The 24,311-nt window shown below is 52.3% G+C and overlaps 1 protein-coding gene across 1 annotated transcript in view; it reads right to left on the bottom strand.

Annotated features, from left to right (window-relative positions):
- Positions 1-811: 811 nt before the first annotated feature.
- Positions 812-24,311, bottom strand: part of BPIFB4 (BPI fold containing family B member 4) — a 24,911-nt gene continuing 1,411 nt past the window's right edge. The window contains exons 3-16 of the mRNA XM_046678037.1: positions 24,102-24,306; positions 23,061-23,165; positions 22,218-22,361; positions 19,769-19,832; positions 19,257-19,317; positions 18,279-18,370; positions 16,439-16,642; positions 14,673-14,726; positions 11,985-12,155; positions 9,668-9,735; positions 8,195-8,237; positions 6,390-6,453; positions 4,363-4,439; positions 812-1,147 (exon numbers count right to left, since the gene is read on the bottom strand). Coding sequence (XP_046533993.1) covers positions 1,124-1,147; positions 4,363-4,439; positions 6,390-6,453; positions 8,195-8,237; positions 9,668-9,735; positions 11,985-12,155; positions 14,673-14,726; positions 16,439-16,642; positions 18,279-18,370; positions 19,257-19,317; positions 19,769-19,832; positions 22,218-22,361; positions 23,061-23,165; positions 24,102-24,306 — 1,376 coding nt within the window. The 3' untranslated portion in view covers positions 812-1,123. The remainder of the gene's footprint in view (positions 1,148-4,362; positions 4,440-6,389; positions 6,454-8,194; positions 8,238-9,667; positions 9,736-11,984; positions 12,156-14,672; positions 14,727-16,438; positions 16,643-18,278; positions 18,371-19,256; positions 19,318-19,768; positions 19,833-22,217; positions 22,362-23,060; positions 23,166-24,101; positions 24,307-24,311) is intronic.

Raw genomic sequence — 24,311 nt, 5'->3', positions numbered from 1 at the left:
TCCCCCTGCAACTTATGAGCAGAGGCAGTGTGGTGAGTGGTTAGGACATGGGCCCTGGAGCTAAACCATCAGGCTCAGACCCCAGCTCTGCCACTTTGCAGCTTTGTGACCTTGGTCAAGACACTGCATCTCTCGGTGCCTCGATTTCCCCATCTGAGAAAGAGGGACCATCCTGGGAACAACCTCATGGAGCTCTCATGAGGGTAAATGAGATCGAGTCCCAAAGCCTCAGCACTGGGCTCAGCAGGTCGTGAGTGCTCAACAAATAGGAGTTCTCAGGAGGGTGGGGCCGAAAGGTACCTTTTTTGCCCCTTTCACCTCTCCCCTGGGACTGGGACTCACCCATCCACCCTCTGGACCTGAGCAAGTCACACTCGGGGAAAGCAGAAGAGAGGAAAGGAGAGGGCAACTGAAAGCCGAGAAAGGAGAGGAGACCCTTGTCATCATGGCACAGGAGTGAGGCTACAAGGCAATCTCTCTGGCCGTGTTTCTGATGATTTTGATAACGCTGAACTTGATGATTTTGAGTCCTGGCCCTCCCCATGTGCTGAGGAGTGGTGGGGGAAACTGAGGCATGAGGGATAAACCAAGAGGAGTGCTGAAGGAAGGCAGTGAGAACTGAATTAAAGCCCCCTCCTCCCCATCCGTGGGGTCCTGGAAGGTGTCTGACATTGTTCAGTCGTGAACTGAACCATCTTCGTCCTGCTGTAGCTACAAAGGCCAGGTGTCCCCGGGGCAGCCGCGGGGGAGGAGACACCCAGACCCTGAGGGAGGGTTCTTCACGGAGACTCGCCACAACTGCAGGGAAAGTGGAATCTTTTATTGAAAGTGTGAAGCATGCAGCGTGGAGTACGGCTCGGAGTCGGAGAGGCCTCGGTCCTGGAGGGGACCTCCCTCCCTCTGCGGGGGCTGACCATGGGACTGACTGTGGAGGGGACTGTTTGCCAATGGGGACAACGGCCGGATCCTTTCTTGGTGTGGGGGCAGGTGAGATGAGGGTTGGGGGGCTGGGGAGGGGCATGTTTGAGGGTCTGAAGGGACTCGGGGCTGCGGGCGGCGTCAGGCCGAGCCTTCCCAGGGCTGGTTCAGGCCTCTTCCAGGACTGCGTCTCTGCCTGTGTCGCTCAGGCGCTCAGCACCAGGAGGTCCTTGGAGGGCGGAACAGAGAACCTGGTTAGTGCATGGGGTGGCTTCTGGCTACACCCTCAGCCAGACAGTCACTTGCCTTCGATGGGGCAGGTCACATTTCTGAGAAGCCGTAACTCTGAACAGCAGTGATGACTGGGGTCAAAGGGCCTGAGGATCACCCTAGCTGTGTCATTAGCTTGCCCTGGACAGGGGACTTTGGACAAGACACTTTCCTCTCTGCCCCTCATCTCCTTCTTCCCCGAAATAAGAGAAGTGTGCCTGAGTCCCTCTCTACACACTTCCAAAATCCAGTTTTCACGATTAAAAATACCTACAACAAAATAAATAATAAAAGTAATAGATTTAACCCATAGAACAAAATAAATACCCATCAGTCCATACTGATAGAAATAATAGAGTAAATAAATAAAGGGGGGAGAGGGGACGGCTCTTCCTGACAGCAGAATTCCAACTAATAAATGTAAAAGGAAGTACAGAAATAGAAAATCACCATGCAGCAAACACCACAGGCATAACCGTTGCAGGCAAGAGCCATTAATGAATGCCAAAACTAGTGGGAGAAAGCACAATGAGAAACAGGATATTTGCATAGTCTCCAAGTATCTCCCCACGAGGTATTTATTTACTAGTCACAAAAGGAAAATAGTAACAGTGGAGAAACCCAACAGGAACCATCTTAACCACATGGTCAAAGTCAACATTTCCAGGAACAAGACATTGACATCATGCACCCTGATATGGTGCCCTGAGAAGGACACAGGGTCACTTTGGTGGCATTCGTGCCAAAAATACATAACCTCAATCTAATCATGAGAAAACATCAGTCCAAACCAAATTGAGGGACATCCCACAAAATGGGCCAGACCAATTGGAAATGTCAAAGTCAAAACCACAAGGAAAATTGAGGAACAGGCACAGATTGACAGCCAAATGTGAAGTCAGATCCTGCGTCCCGAACCAGACAAAGGCCATTAGTGGGAAAACTCGTGAATAAGGTCTGCAGATGAGCTAATAGGTTTGTGTTATTGTTAATGTCCTGGTTTTGATCATTGCACTCTGGTTGTATAAGATGCTGACTGAGTGAAGAGTATTCTGGAACTCCCTATACTATTTTTGCAACATTTCTGTAGGTCTAAAATTATTTCAGAGTAAAAAGTCAAAGTAAATGGCTAGATGCAAAAATAAATTAGAAGAAGAAAGAGAATAGCTCCCATTTACAGAGGGCCTTCAAGACCCTCTGAGTCTTCTCTAAACCAATGGTTCTCCACCTTTCAGACCTGATACCCCATTTTACACTTTATTACAGTGTTAGAGTTATCTCCTTTATTGTTCCAAAGTAACAATCATAGATTAAATAATCTACTTACACATATATTTTTAAAAAACCAGTATAACTCCCTTATTGGAATATAAAGGAGAAATAAAAGGTAAGTAATTTATAATAAAATAATATGTATTTTGATATGAAATACTCAATCATGATTATTCAGGACAGAAAAATTCATCTCCACTAATTTCATAAGGCCCTCTGGCTGGGGAGGGGACTCCACTACAGCCCTGGGTAGGAACCACTGGTTGCAGCTGCCTCTATCATTTCAGTACAATCTCTACCTCTCACTAGCTGAGTGACTTTGGGCAAGTGGCCTACCCTCTCTGATACTCAGGTCCTTCACCTATGATGTGAGGACAAACATCAACCAGGGCTGTGGGAAGGCCCAAATGCACATAAAATAGGACATGGGGGCACAGCACACACTTGGTAAATGGTAGAGATGATGATGATGATGATGATGATGATCAATTTGTGCCAATCCAATTCATATTCCCAACCTCTTTTTAACAGTGAATAACGGTCAACATTAAAATGCTGTATCTCATTTAATTTCTCACCGCAAACTCCATGAGCTGAGTATTATTGCTCCCCATTTTTAGACGAAGAAACTGGTGCTCAGAGCAGTGCTGAGCTCCTATCAGGGACAAGGGGGACTAGGACAGGCATCCCTGGGGACTGTCCCAGAGCCTGCATCTGTCCTCTGCCCACCTCCCTCGACTGCGGAGTCCCAAGGCTGCAGGCGTGTGAGGAGCTGGGCTCTTTGCACCCTGATGGAGGCGGTGTGAATAGCGCGACCTTTGGAAAGGAAGTTATCCATCTGGGGCAAGGGCCCAGAACGAACTTTTGGGAGTTTGTTCTAAGGAACACCCTGAATCCTGAATCCAGAATCCAGAAAGTGCCCCGAGATGTCCACGGCAGCATTCTTTGTCATCATGCAGACACTGATAATGGCGGACACTCCAGAGTGCTCACTGTGTGCCAGGGGCTGGACACGGCACTTTACGTGCAAAATCTCACTTTATCCTAAAAGCATCCCAACAGGTAGGTACTATGATTAGCCCCTTTTTACAGAGGATAAACCTGAGGCTCAGAGAAGTTAAGTAGCTTGCCCAGTGTCACCCAGCTGGAAACTGGCAGAGTCAGGCTTTGAACCCAGGCTGTTGGGCTCCAGTGCCTTCCTTCGTTAGCTCCAGTGTTCCGCTGACTCCCCAGTCAAAGTGATGTTTAAAAATAAAACTCCAGAAAGACCGGAACGACAAACAGCAAAATGTCCTAAGCGGTAATTTCTGGGTTGCAAATATATCTGGGAGGATAAACATATGTTTGTTTAATCTCTTCTGTATTTTCCAGATTTCAGATACTGAGCGCATGAGGTTTTTATAATGGAAACAAGACACCCTGCATTTGAATTTCAAGGCACCTGCCTTGGTTATAATTAGCAATTATTTCAGAAACATTGGCCCTAAGGCCCGTCTCCCCACTGGCTGGGAGAGCTTTGCAAGGGCCAGGATTGTACATGTTTTGTTCACTGCTGTATCCCCAGCCACTTGCGCTTTGTCTGGCACACAGTAGGTGCTTAACAAAAGCTCTTCCAATGAACTACGTCACAGTTTCACTTTGGGCAAGCCCCTTCCTGCTCTGAGCCTCGGCATTGCCATCTGTAAGATGGGGGCAACGACATCTCTCATGAGGACTAATTGAGATGGCGGATGTGAACGCTTCATTTAAGGTTTCCTAATGGCTTTGACTTTTTGTCCCCTCGGCCCCATCCTTTAGGAAGAGGCCTCTGTTGCCCCAACCTTTCCTTCCCTTCCCTTCCCTTCCTCCTCCCAATTCCTGGGCGTGGAGGGGAAAGCAGAACAGAGCCCTACGTCTCCTTACCTCCAAGACGTCGATGTCCGCATTGCTAAAGTCGATGTTGAGGATTTTGGGGAGAGGAACGCCAGAGCCCAGCACGGCTGTGAACAAACAAGGTCAGGCAAGAGGTGTCAGCCTTACCGAAGCCACCAATATCTGCAAGACGAGCCATTTCCTTTATCATCTAGGCCTTTGCCCTTGCAGCGCCTCCTGCCCACCTGCTGAGCTGCGAGCCTCCCCTGAGAGGCTGTTTGGATGTCACCTGCTCGGTGAGGCTTCCTCCACCCCAGGCCAAGCCACTCTGGGCTCCGGCCGCTCCTCCTGAACTCCCCCGCCACAGAAATCCCAAAATATTAATTCTCTGTCTCCACGTCTCGCCTCGCCTCTACCAGTAGTTTCTTGCAGGCGAGGACTGTTGCCCCAGCATCACCCAGCCCGGGGCTGGCCCAGGAGGGGACAGATGTTTGCTGCATGTGGCACGGAAGGGTGCATGCGGGGCTGCGGGAAGGGACCGCCATGGGAGGTACTGCTTGTTTTTAGACTGTCAGAGCCCAAGTAGACCTGCTGATTAATGTTCTAGAAAGAAAGTCAGAAGGAACCAAGGAAACAAGGCAGGGAGGAGAAGGCAGGTGGAGGAAACCGGATTAAGTGAAGTTACACAGACTTGCTGACTCCAGAGAGCTAAGGAGCTCAAGAATCCACCCCAGTGGCCTATATTCAGTGTTTCCCAACCTGCTTGGCCATGGAACCCCCTTCTCAGAGTATCTTGTGGGACTAATTTTCTGTGGAACCCACTTTGGGAATCATGGATCTAATCTACTCTCTCATTTTTAAGAAGTAAATTGCATTATAGTGAGACTGAAGGACTTGCTGCCAAGGTCACACCACCTCTTAGAGACCAAGCGAGGACGAGGGTCTCCAGCTCTTGCCCCCCAGCTCAGCCCAGCCCAGTCCAGCTCCTGACACCGTCCTCTCCTGCTGGGGAACGTGTCCGGGCTTGGTGACCAGCGCCTTCCTGTGACTGAGATTCAGCCTCCTCTGGCATCAGTTCCCAGAGTGAGGGTCTATTTGACATCTAGAGTTTACCGAATGAGCCCCGGCTGGTAGGGCTGATGGCGACCCCTCTTTATCCTCTCCTCCACGAAGTGGAAGCAGGGAGAGGGAGCTTGGGGCCGACCAGCATGAGGGCTTGGGGACTGAGGTTTCCAGTTGCAACGGGGTTAGGATGGAGCCTCCAGTGGCCCCACAGGTCAACGAGCAGCTTCCTGATAATGTCCCTGATGCGCCACCAAGAGGAGGAACCACGTTCGGTCTATTCTTTTTATGAAGTTGGGCAAGAAAACCCTCTACGCCATAACGTGGCTGCCTAGGGGCAGACACCAGGTTAGGAGGCTGGGGATATCGGCAAGAGCAACGTTAGCTTTATCTGCACTGGCTGAACTTTTTATAACACTAACACATTCACATAGTCCCTGCAAAACTAAATACATGATTAAAAATAAGTCAGGAACATAACAACGTGAATATAGTTAACAATATGGAACTGCGTACCTAAAAATGATTGAGAAGGTACATTTTGTATTATGCATATTTTACCACAATTAAAAATAAACACATACGAAATAAGTCAGGAAATATCTGGGACTGTGTTGAAAAAAAAAGCAGAAAGAAGAGTTTAGAAGGAACCATGCCCAGATACCAAGATTAATTGCCTCTGGGCGGTGAGATTTTCTTTTTAAATTATTCTGAACTTTCTAAAACATACATACATATATATTTCACATGTAATCAGAATTTTACATAGATAATCAGAAAAACAAAACAATCAGCCAAATAAGAAAAAAAAAGGACACAGCAGAAGCAGTAAATAAGGAAGTTGATGGACCCTTGGGGCAACATTTGCATTCAGAGGCTTAAATAAATAAGCTTAGAAAGAAGTTCTCAGAAGTGTTACTGAGGTAGAATTGCTGTGTGTTAAACAGGCCCAACAAACCAGTAGCCACTGTGTCCCCAAGCCACGTGCCCCCAGGGAGGCACAGGCACCCTCTCACCGTTCATCGCGGGCATAAACGCCAGGTCGAAAATCTTCCCGACCAGCACCTCCATGAGGCCCACCTGCAGGGGAAGAAGCAGAGCTCAGCCCAGGCGGCAGGCTCACTACTTGAGGCCCTGCCCTGAGGCCCAAGAGGAAGCCCCAGAGCCGCTCTGGGAGGCTCGAGGAGCCTCAGTCAGGGCCCCAAGTGATCAGAACCACTCAGCTGGACAGCTCTGAGACACGTGGTTTGCCTGCTCTCTGCACAGATGGGGAGGCGGGGCCCAGAGCCGGGCAGGCTGGTCCAAGGCTCACGGTGAGGCAAGGACTGAGGGAGGCCCAGTTCCTCCCCGGAAGGCACAGAGCACGAGGTCTAGGGTGGCTCTCTCTCAAGCCACCACAGCGTCACAGAAGGCTCATGGGCCCCACAGCCAACACTCCAGGTTCCCAACCCAGCTCAGCCTCCAAGGGCCTCTGGGCAGGTTCCCTTACCTCTCTGACCTCAGTTTCCTCAGCTTTAAAATGGGCCAGTAAGCCCAACTTGCAAGGATTCAGTGAGGATTACAGGCAGACGGTGTAAAAGGTGTGGCTTTGAGCCTTTTCATACACTTTCTCGACTTCTCTAAGCCTTGGTTTCCACATCTGAAAATGGGGGTGAATAATCCTTACCTGATAGGGTGGATGTGAAAATCTAATGTAGGCTCTTGTATGTAAATCACCTGCCGTGATGGAGGACCACGGGGCCCTAGAGAGACAGGAGCGTGAGACGCAGCGCTGCCTCTTACTTGCTCTGTGACCTTGGGCTTGTCACTTAACTTCTCTGTGTTTGACTCTCTTATTTGGAAAATGGGCTAATAATTGTATCCAAATTGTAAGTTTTTTTGTTAGAATTAAAAGAGAAATATTGTTTAAAAAAAAAAAAAACCCTTAATTGAGTGCCCAGTGCACAATCTCTGTTGCTCCATAAATATTCATTAATTTCACGTTAAGCGTTAGCTCCTTCTTCCACTTGGATCCAGAGATTTGAGTTCTGGTCCCAGCTCCGCCCCAACCAGCCGTGAGGCTGCCCTTCTGTGGGCACCAGTTTCTCCGTCTAAAAAACGAAGCTGGCAATACAAACTCCATGGATTGTTTTGGTTAGAAAAGCTCAGAAATGAGCAAAACAATGGGTTTGACTTTCCCTGCACATGTGGAAACCTTACCCAAGCTTTTCCCAGAAAGCAAGCATCTATTTCGTTGTCAATTAATAAAAGAAAACGAGCATTTCTGAGGCCTTAGGTGGGGTGAAGGACACAAGAATGAACAAAGAGATGAAACAGGACCAAATCCTAGACTAGGAGCGTCTCAGACTCAGGAACTCTTAGAAAAGCAGAATTCCAGAACACGGGGGTAAGGGGAGGTTAGAAATAAATCCACACCTGTTTGTTTTATGGACGAGGAAACTGAGGCTCAGAGTGGGATGGTATTGCCCAAGGTCACATAAGGGTCAGCGGCAAAGCTGAGACTCCTGAAGCCTGGGAGGAAGGGGTCCCGAGGACGCGGCTGCCCCCACTGCCTCCACACCCTGGAGCGGAGGGATTTGGGCCAAGTTGCCTCCCTGGGAGCAGTCAGTTAAAATGAGACAGCACCACAAGCAGAATAGAGGTTGCTGTGAGGCTGTACTCTGCCCTTTGCTGGCTTCGTGGGCCTCAGTTTCCCCATCTGTGACACAAGCCCTGACAGCCCTGACGCCAACGCTTTGGAATTCACAAACTGCCCAGGGGGAAGCCAGCCTCATGGGGCTCCATCCCCAGATCTCGCCCTAGACCCGAGCTTGGCACTTACATCAAAGTTGCCCACGTTTGAGGTTCTGAGGTTGAGGCTGGTCCTGCAGATGAAGAAAACAGGCTCTTAGAAGAAGTCAGTGGCTGAGAATCACAGGGGCCCCATTGCAGTAAACGACCAGAAGCCCGTCCACCAACGTCCTCACGAAGACCCCCCTCGATCTGGGGGGAGTTAATAAGAACCATGCTGGTCTCCATGTATTGAGCACTAACTATGCACCAGACACGATGCCGAGGCCTCATACTCCATAACATAAGGCACAAATCGTAACTGTGCCTCCTACTGGCTGTGTGCCCTTGGCCAAAGTACTTAGCCTATCTGTGCCTCAGTTTCCTCCTCTGCAAAATGAGTGGCTGCAAAGACTAAATGTGGTAATTTAAGCAAAGCCCTTAGAACCATGCCTGGTCCCTGGGGAGCGCCACGCATGCGTGAGCCGTCATCAGTGCCTCACTCAACCCTCCCAGCAACCCCGTGGAGGAGGGACCTGAGGCACAGAGCTGGGGAGGGAGAGCCCGGACTCACACCCTGAGCCTGGCTCTTGGCTCCTGCACTGTTCTGAGCAGGGAGGCCCAAGGCCTGGGTTCGAGGTTTCACTCTGCACTGTCAGGGCCTCAGTTAACTAATAAATGTTTGTCATACGAAGAAAAACCCACAATGAACTAGGCACATGCTGAGAATTTTACATTCAGTCTCGTTTATCTTGAAATGGTAAGAATAATAGTACTTCCTGCCAAAGGCTGATGTCACAAATTAAATGAATAAAGACACATTTAGGGCTTAGTTCAACACCTGGCACACAGAAAGCATCTGATAAACAATAGCTATTATTATTATTATGAGTCCTGTGAGGTAGAGACTATGGTCCCCATTTTCAGATGAGGACACAGAATGTGAGAGAGGCAGGATCACTTGGCCCGTGTCACGCAGCAGTGGTCACATTAGGGTTTGAACCCACACTGCCTAGCTCCAAAGCCTCTGCTTGTCCCATTCACGGCAGCTCCAGGTGGGACAGACCTGGGTTGGCTCACAGCCCCTCTCTGTTCTCACTGTGTGGCTCTGAGTAAGTAAATCCACCTCTCTGAGCCTGGTTTTCTCCTCTTTAAAATGAGAGAAAAATAGCCCTGACTCTGCAGGACCATTGCAAGGATAAACAAGATAATACCTACAAGTACCTAGTGCAGAGCCTGGCACCTCATCATCACCAGCATCGTTATTATTATTGACGTCGTTGTTGGCAGTCAGTTCCTTCTATTAAGCTCACGGCCTCACCCGCCCTGCCCAGCTCGTGCCAGTGGTCTCGGCAGTCATGGCCCATTTTCACCTCTGCAGCCTCTTGGATTTACACGTCCCCAATAGGCATGCCCGGAGACCTCGAAGCCCTCCGTGGTGGCCCCCAGTGACCTGACCCAGGACACAGCAGCACCAAAGAGACCCCTCCGAGGAGCAGGAGACCGAGGCGGCAAACCTCCTTACTTGTCCAGCTTGGCGTCGATCATGAGCTTATCGCCCTCCACCGAAAACGTGGCCAAGAGTTCTGTGTCCTGGAGGAAAGGGAAGGGGGACGAAAGGTCACTGCCCTCATCGTCGGCCGTCGCTGGCTGAGGCTCGCTGTGTGCAAGGCGCCGGCCAGGTGCTTCATTAGCACCGAGCATAGTGATGGGTTGTTCCCTGAGGTCTTGGTCCAACTCCTCTCTTAAGCCGAGACCCCCATCAACTCTCACCATATAATGGGCTCCCCCCATCCCCAGAGGGAAGGAGTTGGGGATAATAAATTGCCCACATTAACTGTTGCTCACGAGTAAGTCGCAGCAGGGGCTGCGTGAACGTTCCCAGGAAGCCAGCGGGTGGTCGGCTGGTGGGGGTGTCTCAGCAAGTTTCTCTGAGCTGCTCAGAGGGTCTGGGGCGGCCCGCAGTCTATGAACCTCCTCCAGATGAGGCACTGCAGATGGGATTGGGCATCACTGCTGCCAATCATAACTGCCCCGCCCCCCAGGAGAGGGCGGGAGAGGTCCAGACGCGACTCCCTCTCCAGCAGAAGCCTTGTTGTAGGAAAATCCCTTATTGCTTCCTGCCTCCCCCAAAATAAAATAAAATAAGTTGGTCTTATGAAAAAATAAATGAAAGCTCCCAACACATTCAGGTGATGTTATTAGTAATAATAATGCTAACAATAATTGGAATGACAGAGAAGGACTGGGGGCTCTGATGTACATGGCAGGGACCTACATGGGCGTGGAAATCAGTCCATCCCTTCACGAGAAAATGCGACTGCACTGAGGCCTGAAGGATGTGCAGGATTGGGCCAGGTGAAAAAGTGTATGTGAGGGTGCTCCAGGCAGAGGGAAGGGCATGTGCAAAAGCCCTGGGGCAGGAAAGAGGTTGGCAGAGGGACAGAGAGAGTGAGCAGGTGAGGGGGCTCCAGGAGGCTGGAGTGGGCTGGGACCAGACCAGGGAGGGCTAGCGGGTGGGAGAAGGGTCAGAGCTGCATGCTGGGGCACTGGGGAGTCATGGCAGGGTTCTGAGCTGGATCTAACAAACGTTTGGGCTGTTGATAGAAACCTCTCCACAGAGCAGGGGCCAATCAACAAGGGAGTGGATGAGGGCAGCCGTCTCCACTCCCCGGGCGAGAATCAGCCCTTTTAATCTGTCCTCTGACGCTGCCCAGAAAGGACTCCACGCATGCTCCAGCCGAGAACGGCCACTTCCAGACTGGAGGCGGCTCGTTTAGCCTCGAGCCCCAGGGGGAGAGATGGAAGCCACGGCAGACAGGACAGAGCCCTGAGTGTCTGAGTCTGAAGCTTTAACCAGGGAGAAGGAAAGGGCGCTTACAACCTAACACGTTCCTTCAACAAATACATCCCAAGCACCTGCTGTATGCCGGGCTGTGCGAGGCTCTGGGGCTCGGGCGGTAACGCAACAGCGCGCATCTCTGCCCAGCAACAGACCAACAGACACAGGCATTGTACAATGTCAGGTTGAGGCTATGAGCCAAGTAAAGCAAGGGAGGCAGGGAGAGAGACGGGAAGGGTGCGGACATTTCAGACAGGTGGTCTGGGAAGACCTCTCTGAGGAGGTGACATTTGAGCAGAGACCTAAGGACATGAGGGAGAGAGCCATGCAGATATCTGGGGGCAGCGCATTCCAGGCAGAGGGAACAGCATGTGCAAAGGCCCTGGGCGGGACTGTGTCTGGCGTGTTGGAGGAACAGCAGGGACCTGAAAGATGACCAGGGGATGAGCTGGAAGGACTCGGTGGGCCATTGTTAGGAGATTAGCTTTTGCAAAGGGGAGTAACGTGATTTTAAGAGGATTCCTCTCTACGAAATAACGTGGAAATTGTATTTGTATCTGTCCCCTGCTAGGTACCAGGGATGAGAAAGCTGGGACCATCTGTCTTATCTCCTCTTTCTCCAGCGTCTAGCAGAAAGCCCTACACACAGGAGGTCCTCAGTAATATTGCAGAGTGCGTGACCAGGGCTTACTGTGCCACACGCTGTGGTATACAACCTGTAAGAATAATAATCGTCAACACTTGGAGCCCTTACGGTATGTCAGGCACTGGTCTGAGCAACTTGTTTATGCCCCGCTGCCATCCCCATGTGGTAAAGGAGAAAATCAAGCCCAGAGAGGGAGAGTGACTCATCCAAGGCCACACAGCTAGATGTGCTAAAGACTGGATTTGACTCAGATCACCTGGCCCCAGAGCTCATAGCCACTATGGGGGGACTATGGGGATTTGAAGGGGTCTGTGGATTCCAGGAGACCCCATAGCCGCCCACATCCCCACTCACCACATCAATGAGGCAGATGGTGGTCTCGACGTCATTGGGCTGTGAGACCATGATCTCAGAGGTGGCGAACACCTTCACCAGAGCCTTGTCCTTCTGCAGGGTCACTGAAGGTGGGTTTGGCACCTGGATCCTGATGGTGAGTGGGCGGGACTCGGGGTACTGCTGGAAGACCTGTATGTGGACACCAGGCCAGGTGAGCGGGGCCCTGGACAGAAGGGGTGCCCGGGGGGCTGTCAGCCAACCTCTAAACTCATAGCACGGGGTCCCACACTGCAAACTTTCGGATTCAACAGCATCGCTTGGGTCCTACAAACCACACGCAGAGGCTCCAACCTGCTGCCGGATTTGGGCAAGAAGGAACTGGCCGCTCCGAGCCTCTCGCACAGGGTCATCGTGAGAGCTAAATGTGATGAAGCCGGCAAAGCTTCGAGCTCAGTGCCTGGAAATGGTCCAGACCTGGCACTGAGCAACGTGGGGTCGCCTGGACACGCATGACTTCATTGAACCGTCCCAACCACTCCATGGGGTACTTTTTCTCCTTGTTACAGATGAGAAAACTGAGGCTGAGGGGGGAACGTCAGGCAAACTGCCCGAGGCCAGCAGGATTGCTGAGATTCCAGCCCAGGTCTCAGAAGGGCTGCGACTCGGAAACCTGGGCCCTGTCTCCCCTCCCGCCACCTCTGGACGCCCTTCCTGAAACAAGAAAGCCCACGACACGGGGCGTCCCAGTGAAGTCCCAGAGCAGGGCACAGCCCGCCCTCGCCTGGATTTCCTGGGGTCACCAGAGACCCCCGATGGGAGAGTGCCGAGTCCGTTCACTGTAAATTGATTCCCGAAAAGCTCATTTGCCAAAGGGACGATTGATCAAATCACCAGTTTCCCATCTTTGCTAAGTAACTGATTTACCAAAAAATTAATTTTAAGGAACATTTTTTTAAAACATATTAAATGAGCATAAATAAATGGGGGAAACCACAAAATTACTTTAAAAATAAATCCATTTAAATGGAAACTTTTCCATACGCAACGCAGCAGAGGGAGTCCTGGTCCTAAGAAGACTCTGTCCATCATCTTGAACACGTTCAGGATGAAACGCTTTTGAAGAAGCTCTCGGTCAACTGACAAATCTAGTAAATTCAGCCAACTGACCCCTCAGTGGACTCGCCCCGTGGCAAATTGGCTTTCAACAAATCGAGGATGGGGACTCAGCTTTCACAAGGGGCTTCTCAGCATGCTTCCCCCGAGGGTCCTGGTGCCCCAACCACCCCCCACCCCAACATGCAGAGTCTCCAGGGACGAGCAGCATGTCGTCATGGGGACCTGAGAGGCGGCCTCGGCCTCGCTGCCCGGAGCAGCAGGAGCCCCGCGGTGCCCACCCCAGCCTGGGTCTCCAGGACACCTTCCTCTGCGTCCAGACTGGACCCTCCCTGCTGCGGACTCAGCCCCACCACAAGGCCTGGCCTCCGCTCTTGCCCACCTGTGCCGCTGCCACATGGTGCGACCTCTCTGAGCCTGTTACCCTGATCTGTAAAATGGGTTGCTCATCCCTTCTGGCCCCATGGATGAGGGGATGATTGGAACCAAATGAAAGAATGGATTCTTTAAAATGGTCATAAACTGTAAAGTGTAGTGCACACAAGAAGTGGCCCAATAAATAACAGGTCCAAGAGGGTGAGGAGTCTCCAGCCTCCCAGAGCTGCCGCTGTTTATGGCGTTGGATTACGGTGCCCTGCAATTCACCTCTCAACCACACGAGGGCGATAGTGACCATCTGTTGAGTTTGGTCCCCCTTCCCGCCTCCTCGGATCCACCCAGAAAGAGAAAGCACGGGGAGAAAAGAGACGAAAAATGTCTAAAATGGCTGCAGATGACACCAATCCTTCACACCTGTATAACGCTTACTACTTAAGAAGCTCTTTGCTGCCAGGTGCAGGGGGACAGGCCTGGGACCAGAGTGGGGACAAGAACTGGGATCAGAAAGAACTTTTCTCCATCTGTCTTCTGCCACTAATCCGACAAGAGCATATTTGCTCTTTTTAAAAAAAAAAAAAATGCTATTATTAACAAGAACAATAATAGTTAACATTTATCAAACCCCTGCTCTGTGCCTAGGTCCACAGCCACTCTGTGAGGTGGGCATTGGTGCCCCATTTTCCAGATGAGAAAACTGAGGCTCAGAGAGAGGAAGTCATTGGCCTCAGGTAGTACGGTTCGGTCGTGCTGAGCGGGAACTCAAATTCATATCTGCTCCAAAGATCTGGCTCTTTCCTTCTAAGCCGCCGTGCACCGTATGTGCCCGGTCCTGGGTCAGCATCTTTACACGCGTTATCTCCTCCACCTCCTCTACCCTCCTAGATGAACCTGTGGAGCAGGACTTAGCATCCTTTTCTGACAGATGAGGACGCTTAAGGCTCAGAGATGTTAAGACTCTCGCCGGTAGACACACAGCGAGGAAGCAGCCAGGCCAGGATTAGACCTGTGCAGGCCAGTCCACTGCTAGAGCTCAGGATCTTTGCACCTCGACCCCCCCATGCCCCGCTTCTAAGAGTCTGGCCTCCATCCCTTTGTCACTGCCTTCCCCTGTGGGGGTCAGAGCAGCCCACCCTAGCACTGAGGGGCTTCCCTTCCCACTCGGCTCCTGGGAGGAGGGTGAGGCTGAAGACAAGGGGACGCAGCGGCCTTACGTACCTTGGGAATGAGGGCTCCCAGCGTGGACGTGGTGAGCGGGGGGAGCTCCTGGAACTGCAGGACGAGAGGAAGGGTCGGGTGAGCCCCTGAGGCTGCGGGCACAGACAGGAGTGGCGACCGCAGTGATGAAACCCCCACGCGCTCCAGGCAGCCAGTCGGGGCCTCTTCTCCCTCGAAAGACCCCTTGGGAGGCCCTACCGTCCAACAGCGGCCGCCACGCAGACCATGGTAGCCATGTGGTGGCTGAGTGCACAGGGCCAGCCACTCAAGCTCACCACAGGCAAGACTTAGAGGGCAGCGGCAAGACTGACTCTTTCTCCTCTGAAACCGCGACTCCTCATTAAAACAAGGTGAGCATCAGTGGTCCATGCGCACAACCCAGGCCCACCAAATGCACGGCTCGGCCACATCCCAGAACCACCTGTACGATTCTCACTTAACATCTTCCCTAAATCAACTTACTCTGAGGTTAACACCTCAAATGCTGAAACATGGGAAGCCAGGACCACGTGACAGAAAGAGATGACAACGTGGATGTCACTGTCAGTGGAGGGCTGTGGGCATGAGTCCTGCTCTCTCTTGGTTAAAAAGAGGACACTTAAAATGCAAGAGAGGGTGACTATATACTGGCCCCAGATGGAGACTTTCCTCCTGATGGAATCAAAGACTGACATAATTCCTAAGATGGTTTTTGGGAGGATATCTTGTTCTTTTTTCTTTTTTCTTTTTTTTTTTTTTGAGGAGGACTGTCCCTGAGCTAACATCTGTGCCAATCTTCCTCTATTTTGTATGTGGATCGCCACCACAGCATGGCTTGATCAGCAGTGTGCAGGTCCACGCCTGGGATCCAAACCCAGGAACCCTGGGCTGCCAAAGCAGAGCTCATAAACTTAACCACTACACCACCAGGCTGGCCCCTGAGAATATCTTGTTCTTTTAGGATACATGTTGAAGTTTATGGAGTGAAATGTCATGATGCCTCCAAAACCTCAAATTGTTCAACAACAAATAGGTAGATAGATAGATAGATAGACAAGTAGATGATAGACAGATAGATAGACAGATAGATGACAGATAGATAGACAGACAGATAGATGATAGATGATAGATAGACAGATAGACAGATAGATGATAGATGATAGATAGACAGATAGACAGATAGATGATAGATAGATAGACAGATAGATGATAGATAGATGATAGATGGGTAGGTGGGTGGGTAGGCAGATGGATGGATAGATAGATATGAAGCAAATATAGCAAAATATGAACTGGTAAATCTAGGTGAAGGATATTTGGGTACTAATTGTACTATTTTGCAACTTTTCTGAAGGCTTGAAAATTTTCAAAAGAAAAGATTTGAAGAGAAAATGACTCTGGAACATACAAAGGGTATTCGATTCTTACGTATCTTTTAGTTACTTAGTATGAATATTTACCAAGTAAAAGGGTTGTAAACATCTACACTGAGATCCATATGGATGAATATATATTATACTTTTAAAGAAGGATTGGATAAAATTAAATAGCATGACTAGGGAGAAGCTTTCTCGCCTATGGCTGGAGGTTGTTTGAGGCCGTGTCGGTGCCGCGCCCAGGATCCACGCTCTGGTGACCCTGACGTAGTTGGTGCCCATCCGTGAACTGGAGATGCGTCAAGTTCCTGCTTTAAAGCAGTTTCCCGGAGGCCATGGGAACAAGAGAGGATCAACGGGGAGCTGCTTGCTGCCCAGCCCGCCCCACCCCTGGATGGGGCCGTGACTCACCATGCCATCGGTGATGTCAATGTCCAGCGCCCCTTGCTTCTGCAGGAGAGTCAGCACTGAGCCCAGGAAGTTGGCAGAAATGGCCAGCTGGGAGTTGGTGTTGTCGCCCATGGGGGGCAATTCCGGCATCTTTTGCCTGGGAGCCATGGCCGGCCTCCCCAGGGGGTAGTCGATGAGGTCCCCTCCAGCCTCCCCAACCAGAGTCTGGGGAAGCACAGAGGAAATAGGTCACAGGGAGAGGTGCCGGGAGAAGAGTGGAGGAGGGAGCACAATGGCTGGGGTGAGGCCCTGAAGCTGCCTCCAGGCAGCCTTCCTGGATTAAACCCGCTGGATCTGAGTGACTCTTTCATTTAAGGCCCCCATAAATTCAGTTCAGGATGGAATGGAATCTCTTGCAGTGCCTGCTTTACGATCACTTATAATTATAGCCGTGGTAGATCACTGTGTGTTTAAATACACGTATGACTTAGCTTCTCCCACTGCAGCCCTGCCGTACAAGTTAGCAGGTTTATGCACCCGCACAATACACATTAGCATATCTGCTCTCTGTGGACCAGACCGTCTCCATGGCCTACACGGCACTGTGTGCTCTACCCCGGGGACCTCTCCACCTCATTTTGAGGCACGGTGCCCCATCCCCCCGTCTGCAGTGCAGTCGCCACCTCAGGACAACCACCATGGCCCTTCCCACGTGCTGTTCCCTCCCCCACACTCTTCTCTTTTTATGTCCCACTCAAACGGCAGGTCTCAGCTCAAGAGTCACCTTCTCCAGGAAGCCCTCCATGACCTCCCTGGGCACATCACATCCCCCAGCTCTAGGCTCTGATAACCTGGGACCCTCTTTCACAGCGCTCACGATCTCTACTTGTATATTCATTTGAGTGACTAGTGGACGGCCCATCCCCTCCAGCAGATCGCAAGCTCCACTAGGGCGGAGATCTTGCCTTGCTGGCTACTGCCCGTTCAGCCCCGGCCCGGAGACCGGCACACAGCAGGCAGTCCACGAACATCTCCTGAGTGGCCAGTGTTTATGAATACAGCAGGTGTGTGTGTACACGTATGCACAGGTGTGCTGTGCACGTGACAGCCCGGGTGTGCACCTGCAGCTCTGAATCTGACAGAGAACGTGGGGAGGCCCCCGGGTCGTGCAGCCCAGGGGAGGGACATATGTGTGGGCGCCTGTGCACAGTTAGGGGCCAGATTCCGTGGTGTGCTGGAGCCAGCTCACACCAGCTCACCAGAGCCAACTCCACGCATTTCCTCCCAACTCCAAGTTCAGTGATGTCATGATGGTAGCTTGAAATTGGCCATTGTGGGAGTATTTGTACCATGGAAATCAGCGAATGCTACAAATCAGGACTTTCTCTTAAAAATCACAGAGAGCTGGTTGTTGATGCTTACCAGCACACTAGCTCACTACTGGCCAGACTCATTCCTCCAGCAAACCCAAGCCCATAGCAGCGGCTCTAGTAGCTAGAAGCCAGATTACCTGGGTTCACATCCCAGGTTCGCATTTATTAGCTGTGTGACCTTGGACAAGTGGCTTAACATCTCTGGGCCTCAGTTTCCTCAATTAAAGTGCCTACCTTAAATGGTTGTTGTGAAGATAGACTGAGTCACTCTGCATAAAGCACTAGGAATGTGCCTGACACAGAGTGAGCAGGGTTGGCTGTGGTCGTGTTTTCTAACACAGCCCCTAGAAGATTCCCATCTGATCAGAAAAGGGCTCTGTTCAAATGCTGCTTCCCAGGCATCCAGCAGAAGCCCCGGGGGCCTCTCGCTCACACCCAGCCTGGGGGGAGCAGGCCGCCCTCCCTTGCCCCGAAGCCCACACACTCACGTTGAGGTCCAGCTCCAGGAATTCGCCAGTCACAAGCGGGAGGCTGGAGAAGGTGTACTGGACGCTTCCCAATATCCCCAGAGGAACCAGAGCTGCAGGCAAAGTGGGGGGGGGTCACAGAGAGGTCCCCCTCACCCACCTGGATGCCTTCCCTCCTTGCACCCTGAGGGGGTGGGGTGACAAGGCTCCAGCTCCAGACACCATGGAAAGAGCAAGAGTTCTGGGTTCAAATCTCAGCTCTGCCTCTTTCTTGCTGCGTGACCTCAGGCAAGACAGTGCACCTCTCTGAACCTCAGTTTCTTCCTCTGTAAAATGGGCTTAAGACAACTCCTTGGACTATACTGGGGGTGAGCAATGAGATCCTGGATATTGATAAGCTCTGTAAACTGTGAAGTGTAAACTAGGGAAGAGGTTTTAGGGTTCCACAAGGTGGTGTTTCATTGGATCTGGCATTTCCCTGACTGCTTGTGAAGAACAGCCCCACCTTCTGGGCTCTTCTTCCCTTGTGACTGTCCACAAAAAGAGAGGATTTTACTGTCTGGGAAAGACATCCTCAAACTGCCTGGAGTCGCAGAGAAATGGGAGCACATCAGAGAGGGCCGCCCTGTATGGCTGTAGAGATTGTGCACTGCACAACTCAGGTGCCGCCATCATGTTATGGTCTATATGAAAGGAGGCCCTTGGAATCAGGCAGTGCATGAATGGCACAACTCTATGGGGCAGGCTTGCCTTTGGGAATGTTCACCCAGAAATCCTGGCTCAGGGGTGGTGGTGGAGCCTGGTTCTGAGGACCTGGACAGTCTCAGCGGTGTTTCCTGTATTCACTGCCTGTCCCTCCAGGGGTTGAAGCTGAGCCCTCATTTTAGAGATGAGGGAAAGGGGCAGGGTCTCTTCTAGTCCACTCGGCTGCCAGGGCAGAACCAGGGCTCAAGGCCAGCCGCCCAGATGGGCCCTGTGAGGAAAGCAGGAAGGACTTACAGTCCACGAGCCCCAGCTGGTCGTTGACGAGCCCCAGCACCACGTCCACGATGGGGCAGAGCTGCAGGGAGAGGCAGGACGCTCAGCGGTGGTGCAGGGGGTTGGGGGGGGAGGCCCGAGGGACAATGACGACAGCTACTGTCTCCTGGCCGCCCACTCTGTGCTGGGCCCTGTCCTCCCCCACCCTGTGGAGAAGGTCCCTCATCATCCCCACTCTGCAGGTGGGGAAACTGAGGCACAGAGAGGCGATGTGATGTCCCACACCTGGAAGGGCGGGAGCTGGGATTCGAACCCAGGACTGTGCGGTTCTCAAGCCCCACCTCCTAGTCCCTTCACTAACGTGTCCCTCCGTGTGCCTCAGGGCCGTCCAGAGCCCCAGGAACGTGCCCCAGCTGCCCAGCTCCCTCCACCCTCTGGTCACCTGAGCGCCCACAGGGATGGAGGTTGCACTGTGCCCCTCAGCCTGGGGAGAGTCTGTGCTCCGTGCTCCCCGTCCCGGGACAAGTTCTTACCAAGTCAGGGAGGACATTGACCAGGACTCGGTTCACCAAGTTGTCCACGAGGTTGGGGAGAAGCCTGGGGAGAGAGGGGCAGACGAGGAGTGGCTCAGGCTTGTCCACACTCGGGGCCCTCGCCCAGGCTCTGAACAGTGTACAATCACCCACATCTGGCTGGACAGGCTGCCCCAGGCAAATTGCTTGGCTTTTTACTCATTCATTCGCTCATCCATCCATCCATTCGTTCATTCATTCATTCAACAAACAAATGCTCCTTGAGCTCTACTATGGGCCAGGCCCAGGCTGGGATGCTCCTCATTTCTGACTGCACAGGTCGTCCCCTCCTGCTCGTCTGCCCTTCCGATGGGCTGTTCGCAGCAGCTTTGCGTCATCTTCCCAAAGGGAAATGAACGCACCCCTTTATCCAAGCTCCTGACGCGGAACCTCAATAAACACAGACGCTCAATAAATGTCTGTGGACGGACGGGAGGGAAGGAGAAAAACGGGCCCATGGAACGCGCTCGTGTGGTCCACGAGAACACAAGGGGTGGGTACTGAAAGATTGGGAGACTCGATCCACCCTACAGACAGGGAAACTGAGGTCCAAGACGTGACCCCAAGGAGTTCTAGCGCATGACCCAGCTCCAAACCAGCTCTCCTAACCTGCCGGCTATTTACGGAGGCCTTGACGAGACACACAGACAGACAGACAGACTTGTAACAGACAGGTATTTGTTTCTCGAGGCCCTGCAGTGACGAGGAGATGAAGGGAACATGGCCATCCAGCACAAAAGTCACTGACAGCTTGACCCCTGACGAATCGGGCCCCTCCACCCGCCCCACGCCCACACTGCCCCGCCTGTGCGCCCCTGCCCAGGCTGCAGCCGACCACCCAGGGCTGTGTCTGTTTGACAAAGCAAAGCGTTTCTTGAGATCAAATCCTAATTAGGTCATTTCCCCCAAGCTTACTATGCGTTTTGGCCTCCTTTTTAAGGGGCCTTATCCTGGTTCCAATTCTTTTTGGATGATAAGGCCTGTGAGAACGCACATGCATGTTTATCCGTGTGCATGTGTGTGTTTGAGTGTGTGAGTGCATGTGTTTTGGGAGACAGTTTGAAGTTAATCTGTGTCTGTTCAGGCCGCAGACTATTTTCTCCTTCTGGGAAATTATCCAACAGACACACTGGCCCACGTGTGAAAGGGCATAGGTAAAAGGTTATTCGTTGTACCTTATCTGTTGGGGAAGATTAGACAAATTGCAGTGTCCAACACTAGGGGACTGGGCAAATAAACGATGGTTCGTCCAGACGATGGACTATTACACAGCCGTAAAAAGGAAACAATAAGGAAGCTCTCCAGGTTTGGACACAGAAAAACCTCCAAAGAGAGTAAACGGAAAGAGAGAAGAGAAGCAAAACACTGTCGATAGCGTGTGTGCCCATCCGTGTTAAAATGAGGGTGGGGATGACAATCACACGCATGTTTCCTTCACCCACAAAGAAACTGGAAGGAGAATCGAGAAACAACCACGGTGAGCTTGACGAGAAGGGGGCAGAAGGGAGACGGCGCGGGAGGGGCTCTTCCCGACGCTGCCTTTTTACCATTTTATGTTTTTGACTGCGTATTACCACATGTATTTCCTAGTGAATTAAAAAACCCGTGAGGTTTCTGTGTGTTTCCCACCCCCTCCCCGTCCCCACCAGAACACCAGGGGCCGGTGAGCTCTGCCTTCACCCGCCCTGGAGCGGAAACAAAGACGCAGGGGGTCCCACACCAAGTAGAAATTTCGGGGCTCCAGTCACACAATGAGTTTCTCTGCTCCCAAAGTCTAGCTGAGGCAAGGGCTGGGGGGACAGGGCAGGGAGAGCGATAAGACAGGAGCAGAAGCATCAAGGGCCAGAGGCCTCAGAGAGAAGCCGAAGATGGATCCTGCACCACGAGGGCCGGGGAGTGAGGACAAAGGGACTCGGCTCTGAGCGGCCCTCATCCCAGACCACCGCCGAGGCACCAGCCAACACCTGGACACGCGAAACGTTTCCGGACAGAGGATGGAGACCTGGCCACTTTGTGGGGCGTCTGTAATAGGAAAAACTCATCCCCTGACCAAGGTCACATTGGACAGAATCAATTGTGAAATTTCCCTGTGAGTTGGGGCACCAATGTATACAGAGCCCTGTTAGATATACATGCATAAACTCATAAAATGTGCCAGGTTAGTCACTAAGTGTTTTACATCCATTACCTCAATTTTGAAGGGAAAAAGAATTACCCCCATTTCACAGATGAAGAAACTGGAGCTCAGAGAGGGCAACAGAGTTGCCCAAAGTCACACAGCAAGGAATAGCAGAGCTGAGGTTTGAACCCCAGGTTGCTTCCAGAGCCTCCTCTCTTAACCATATGGTTTGCCAAAGACAGACCACTCCCTCCCCACAAGGCACCCCACTGCCCGCTGGTGCCCACTCACCCACGTAGCAGCTTGACTTTGATGCCCCCCAGGAGGGTGTCACAGCGCTCGATGACCAGCCGTGGGTAACCCGTGCGGTCCATTGTCAGCCGGACCTTGGCCGTGATGTTCACCTCCACGGCGATGTCCAGGAAGCCAATGAGACTGGAGGAGACCATGGGACCAGGGAGGCAGAGTCAACCCCCACCCTCCAGGCAGCACGGCCTCACCCGGCCTGCCCGGCGCTCCCACCTCGGGCTTAGTCCTTGCTGTCCCTGCCCCTCGCTGTTATGCGTCTATTTTTCCCCTTGCTCGTCTCTAGGGATCCCACACCGGAAGGCTCCCCTGGTCCTCCAAGTCATCTGTGAACCATTCTATCTCACCCTCAGCCTAAGAGAGCTTCCAAGGCTGGGGCCAGGGGTCAACGAATGAACTCTGTGTATGAACTCCGGTTTCCAAGGTGACCACCCGGTGCCCTGCCTTTATAGCCATGACCTCGTCCCAGGGGGAGAAATCAATGCAAAAGGCCATGGCTACTGCCTTGTCTCCTCTCATTTGTGGCCACAGCCACCTGGAAAAGGAGATATCACTATACCAGTTACAGGTGAAGACACCAAGGCTCAGTGACATTAAGGGACAGGCCCAAGGCCACACAGCTTGAAAGAGTCAGGACTCAAACCCAGGCCGTCACCTGACTCCAGCCTCCCAGATCCTAACCACCGCGCAGCCTGCCTTCACCACGGACAGGGACCACAGATGCCCTGAGCCCAAAGGTATGAGACATGCCCACTTAGACGACCCGCCCGAGATTTCCCAGCCAGAACATAGGGTGGGCGAGGACCCCTCCAGGACCCGGGCCACTACCTCTTCCCGTTGATGGCCACACGGGTGTACAGGCTCAGGTAGACGCCCACGCCGGGCAGGAGCCGCACAGACACCCGCGGGAGGGTCAGCTCCACGATGCGCAGCCTGCACAGGACGGAGGGCAGTCACCCCGCTGCCCGCCACCCCGCTCACCTGGGAGCACCCTCCCTCGCTTCCCCTTTCTCTGCGCCCCATTCATTCCTCCTGACTCTAAAGAGACCTGAGGTTCATGGATAGGACTTGGAAAACACAGGGAAGTCAGAGGGAAAAAATGCCACGAGCCATCCTCCCACGGCCCGGGGACCCGCTGCTTGCATCTCCATGTACTCCTTTGAATTTTTCTTCCTGTAAAGATGACATTCTCTCTGCTTGTCCCTGCCCCTCTTTGCCTGTTCCCTCCTACATAACCTTCAGATTTCAGCTCACGGTCCTCTTTTGCCGGGAAACCTCCCCTGACCTCCCGCACGACACTCACCCCCATTTCTCCATGAACTTCTTAGCACTGTTCTGACTGTATGAGCATTTCCAGGGTTCTTTATCAATGCCCATATACCCCACCAGCAAGTTCCGGGAGGACAAGAGATGTGTCTTTTCTTGGCTAACCAACGGGCCGTGTCCCCAGTGCCAACACAGTGCCCCCAACACAGTAAGAGCTCTTAAGTATTTGTTGGATTAAATAGTGAATATGAGGAGGAGGCTGGGCATACTTGAAAGTTTAGTATATATGTATAATCTTAAATGCCTGGGCTTTTCCCCTTAAACTATATTCCTATGACCATTCTACAGATGAGGAAACCGAGACTCAGAGAGATGAAAAGCACGGCCCAGAGTCACACACAGATATGAAAGGTTGAGCTCAAGACCCCAAGTCACACAACCTGAGACTCAAGATGTCCAGGCCTGAGGCCAAGCCCTGAAGTGTACGGGCTCCGAAGCCCATCCCTCTTCCACCCCTCCTCCAACTCCAGGCCTCTGCAGGCGACCACCCATGGTTTGAGCTTCATCAGGGGGCCTGATAGGGAGCAAGCGGCCCCTCCTTACCCCGTGATGCCCTGCACGGTGCTGAGGATGCCGCCCTCGCCGAGCACGCCCAGGACGCCCCCTCCTCCAAGAAGTCCTCCATCACCAAGGAGACCGCCTCCACCAAGCAGGCCACCTTGGCCCGACAGGATGCCATCGGCTGCCAGCATGCCCCCAGTGCCCAGCAAACCACCGGGGCCCAGTGCCCCAGTGGCAACTCCAGGTGGGATC

The sequence above is a fragment of the Equus quagga genome, chromosome 12 (genome assembly GCF_021613505.1).
Source record: "Equus quagga isolate Etosha38 chromosome 12, UCLA_HA_Equagga_1.0, whole genome shotgun sequence".
NCBI lineage: Eukaryota > Metazoa > Chordata > Mammalia > Perissodactyla > Equidae > Equus > Equus quagga.
Note: the sequence above shows the minus strand (reverse complement) of the source record. Positions and strands in the feature narration are given on the sequence as shown.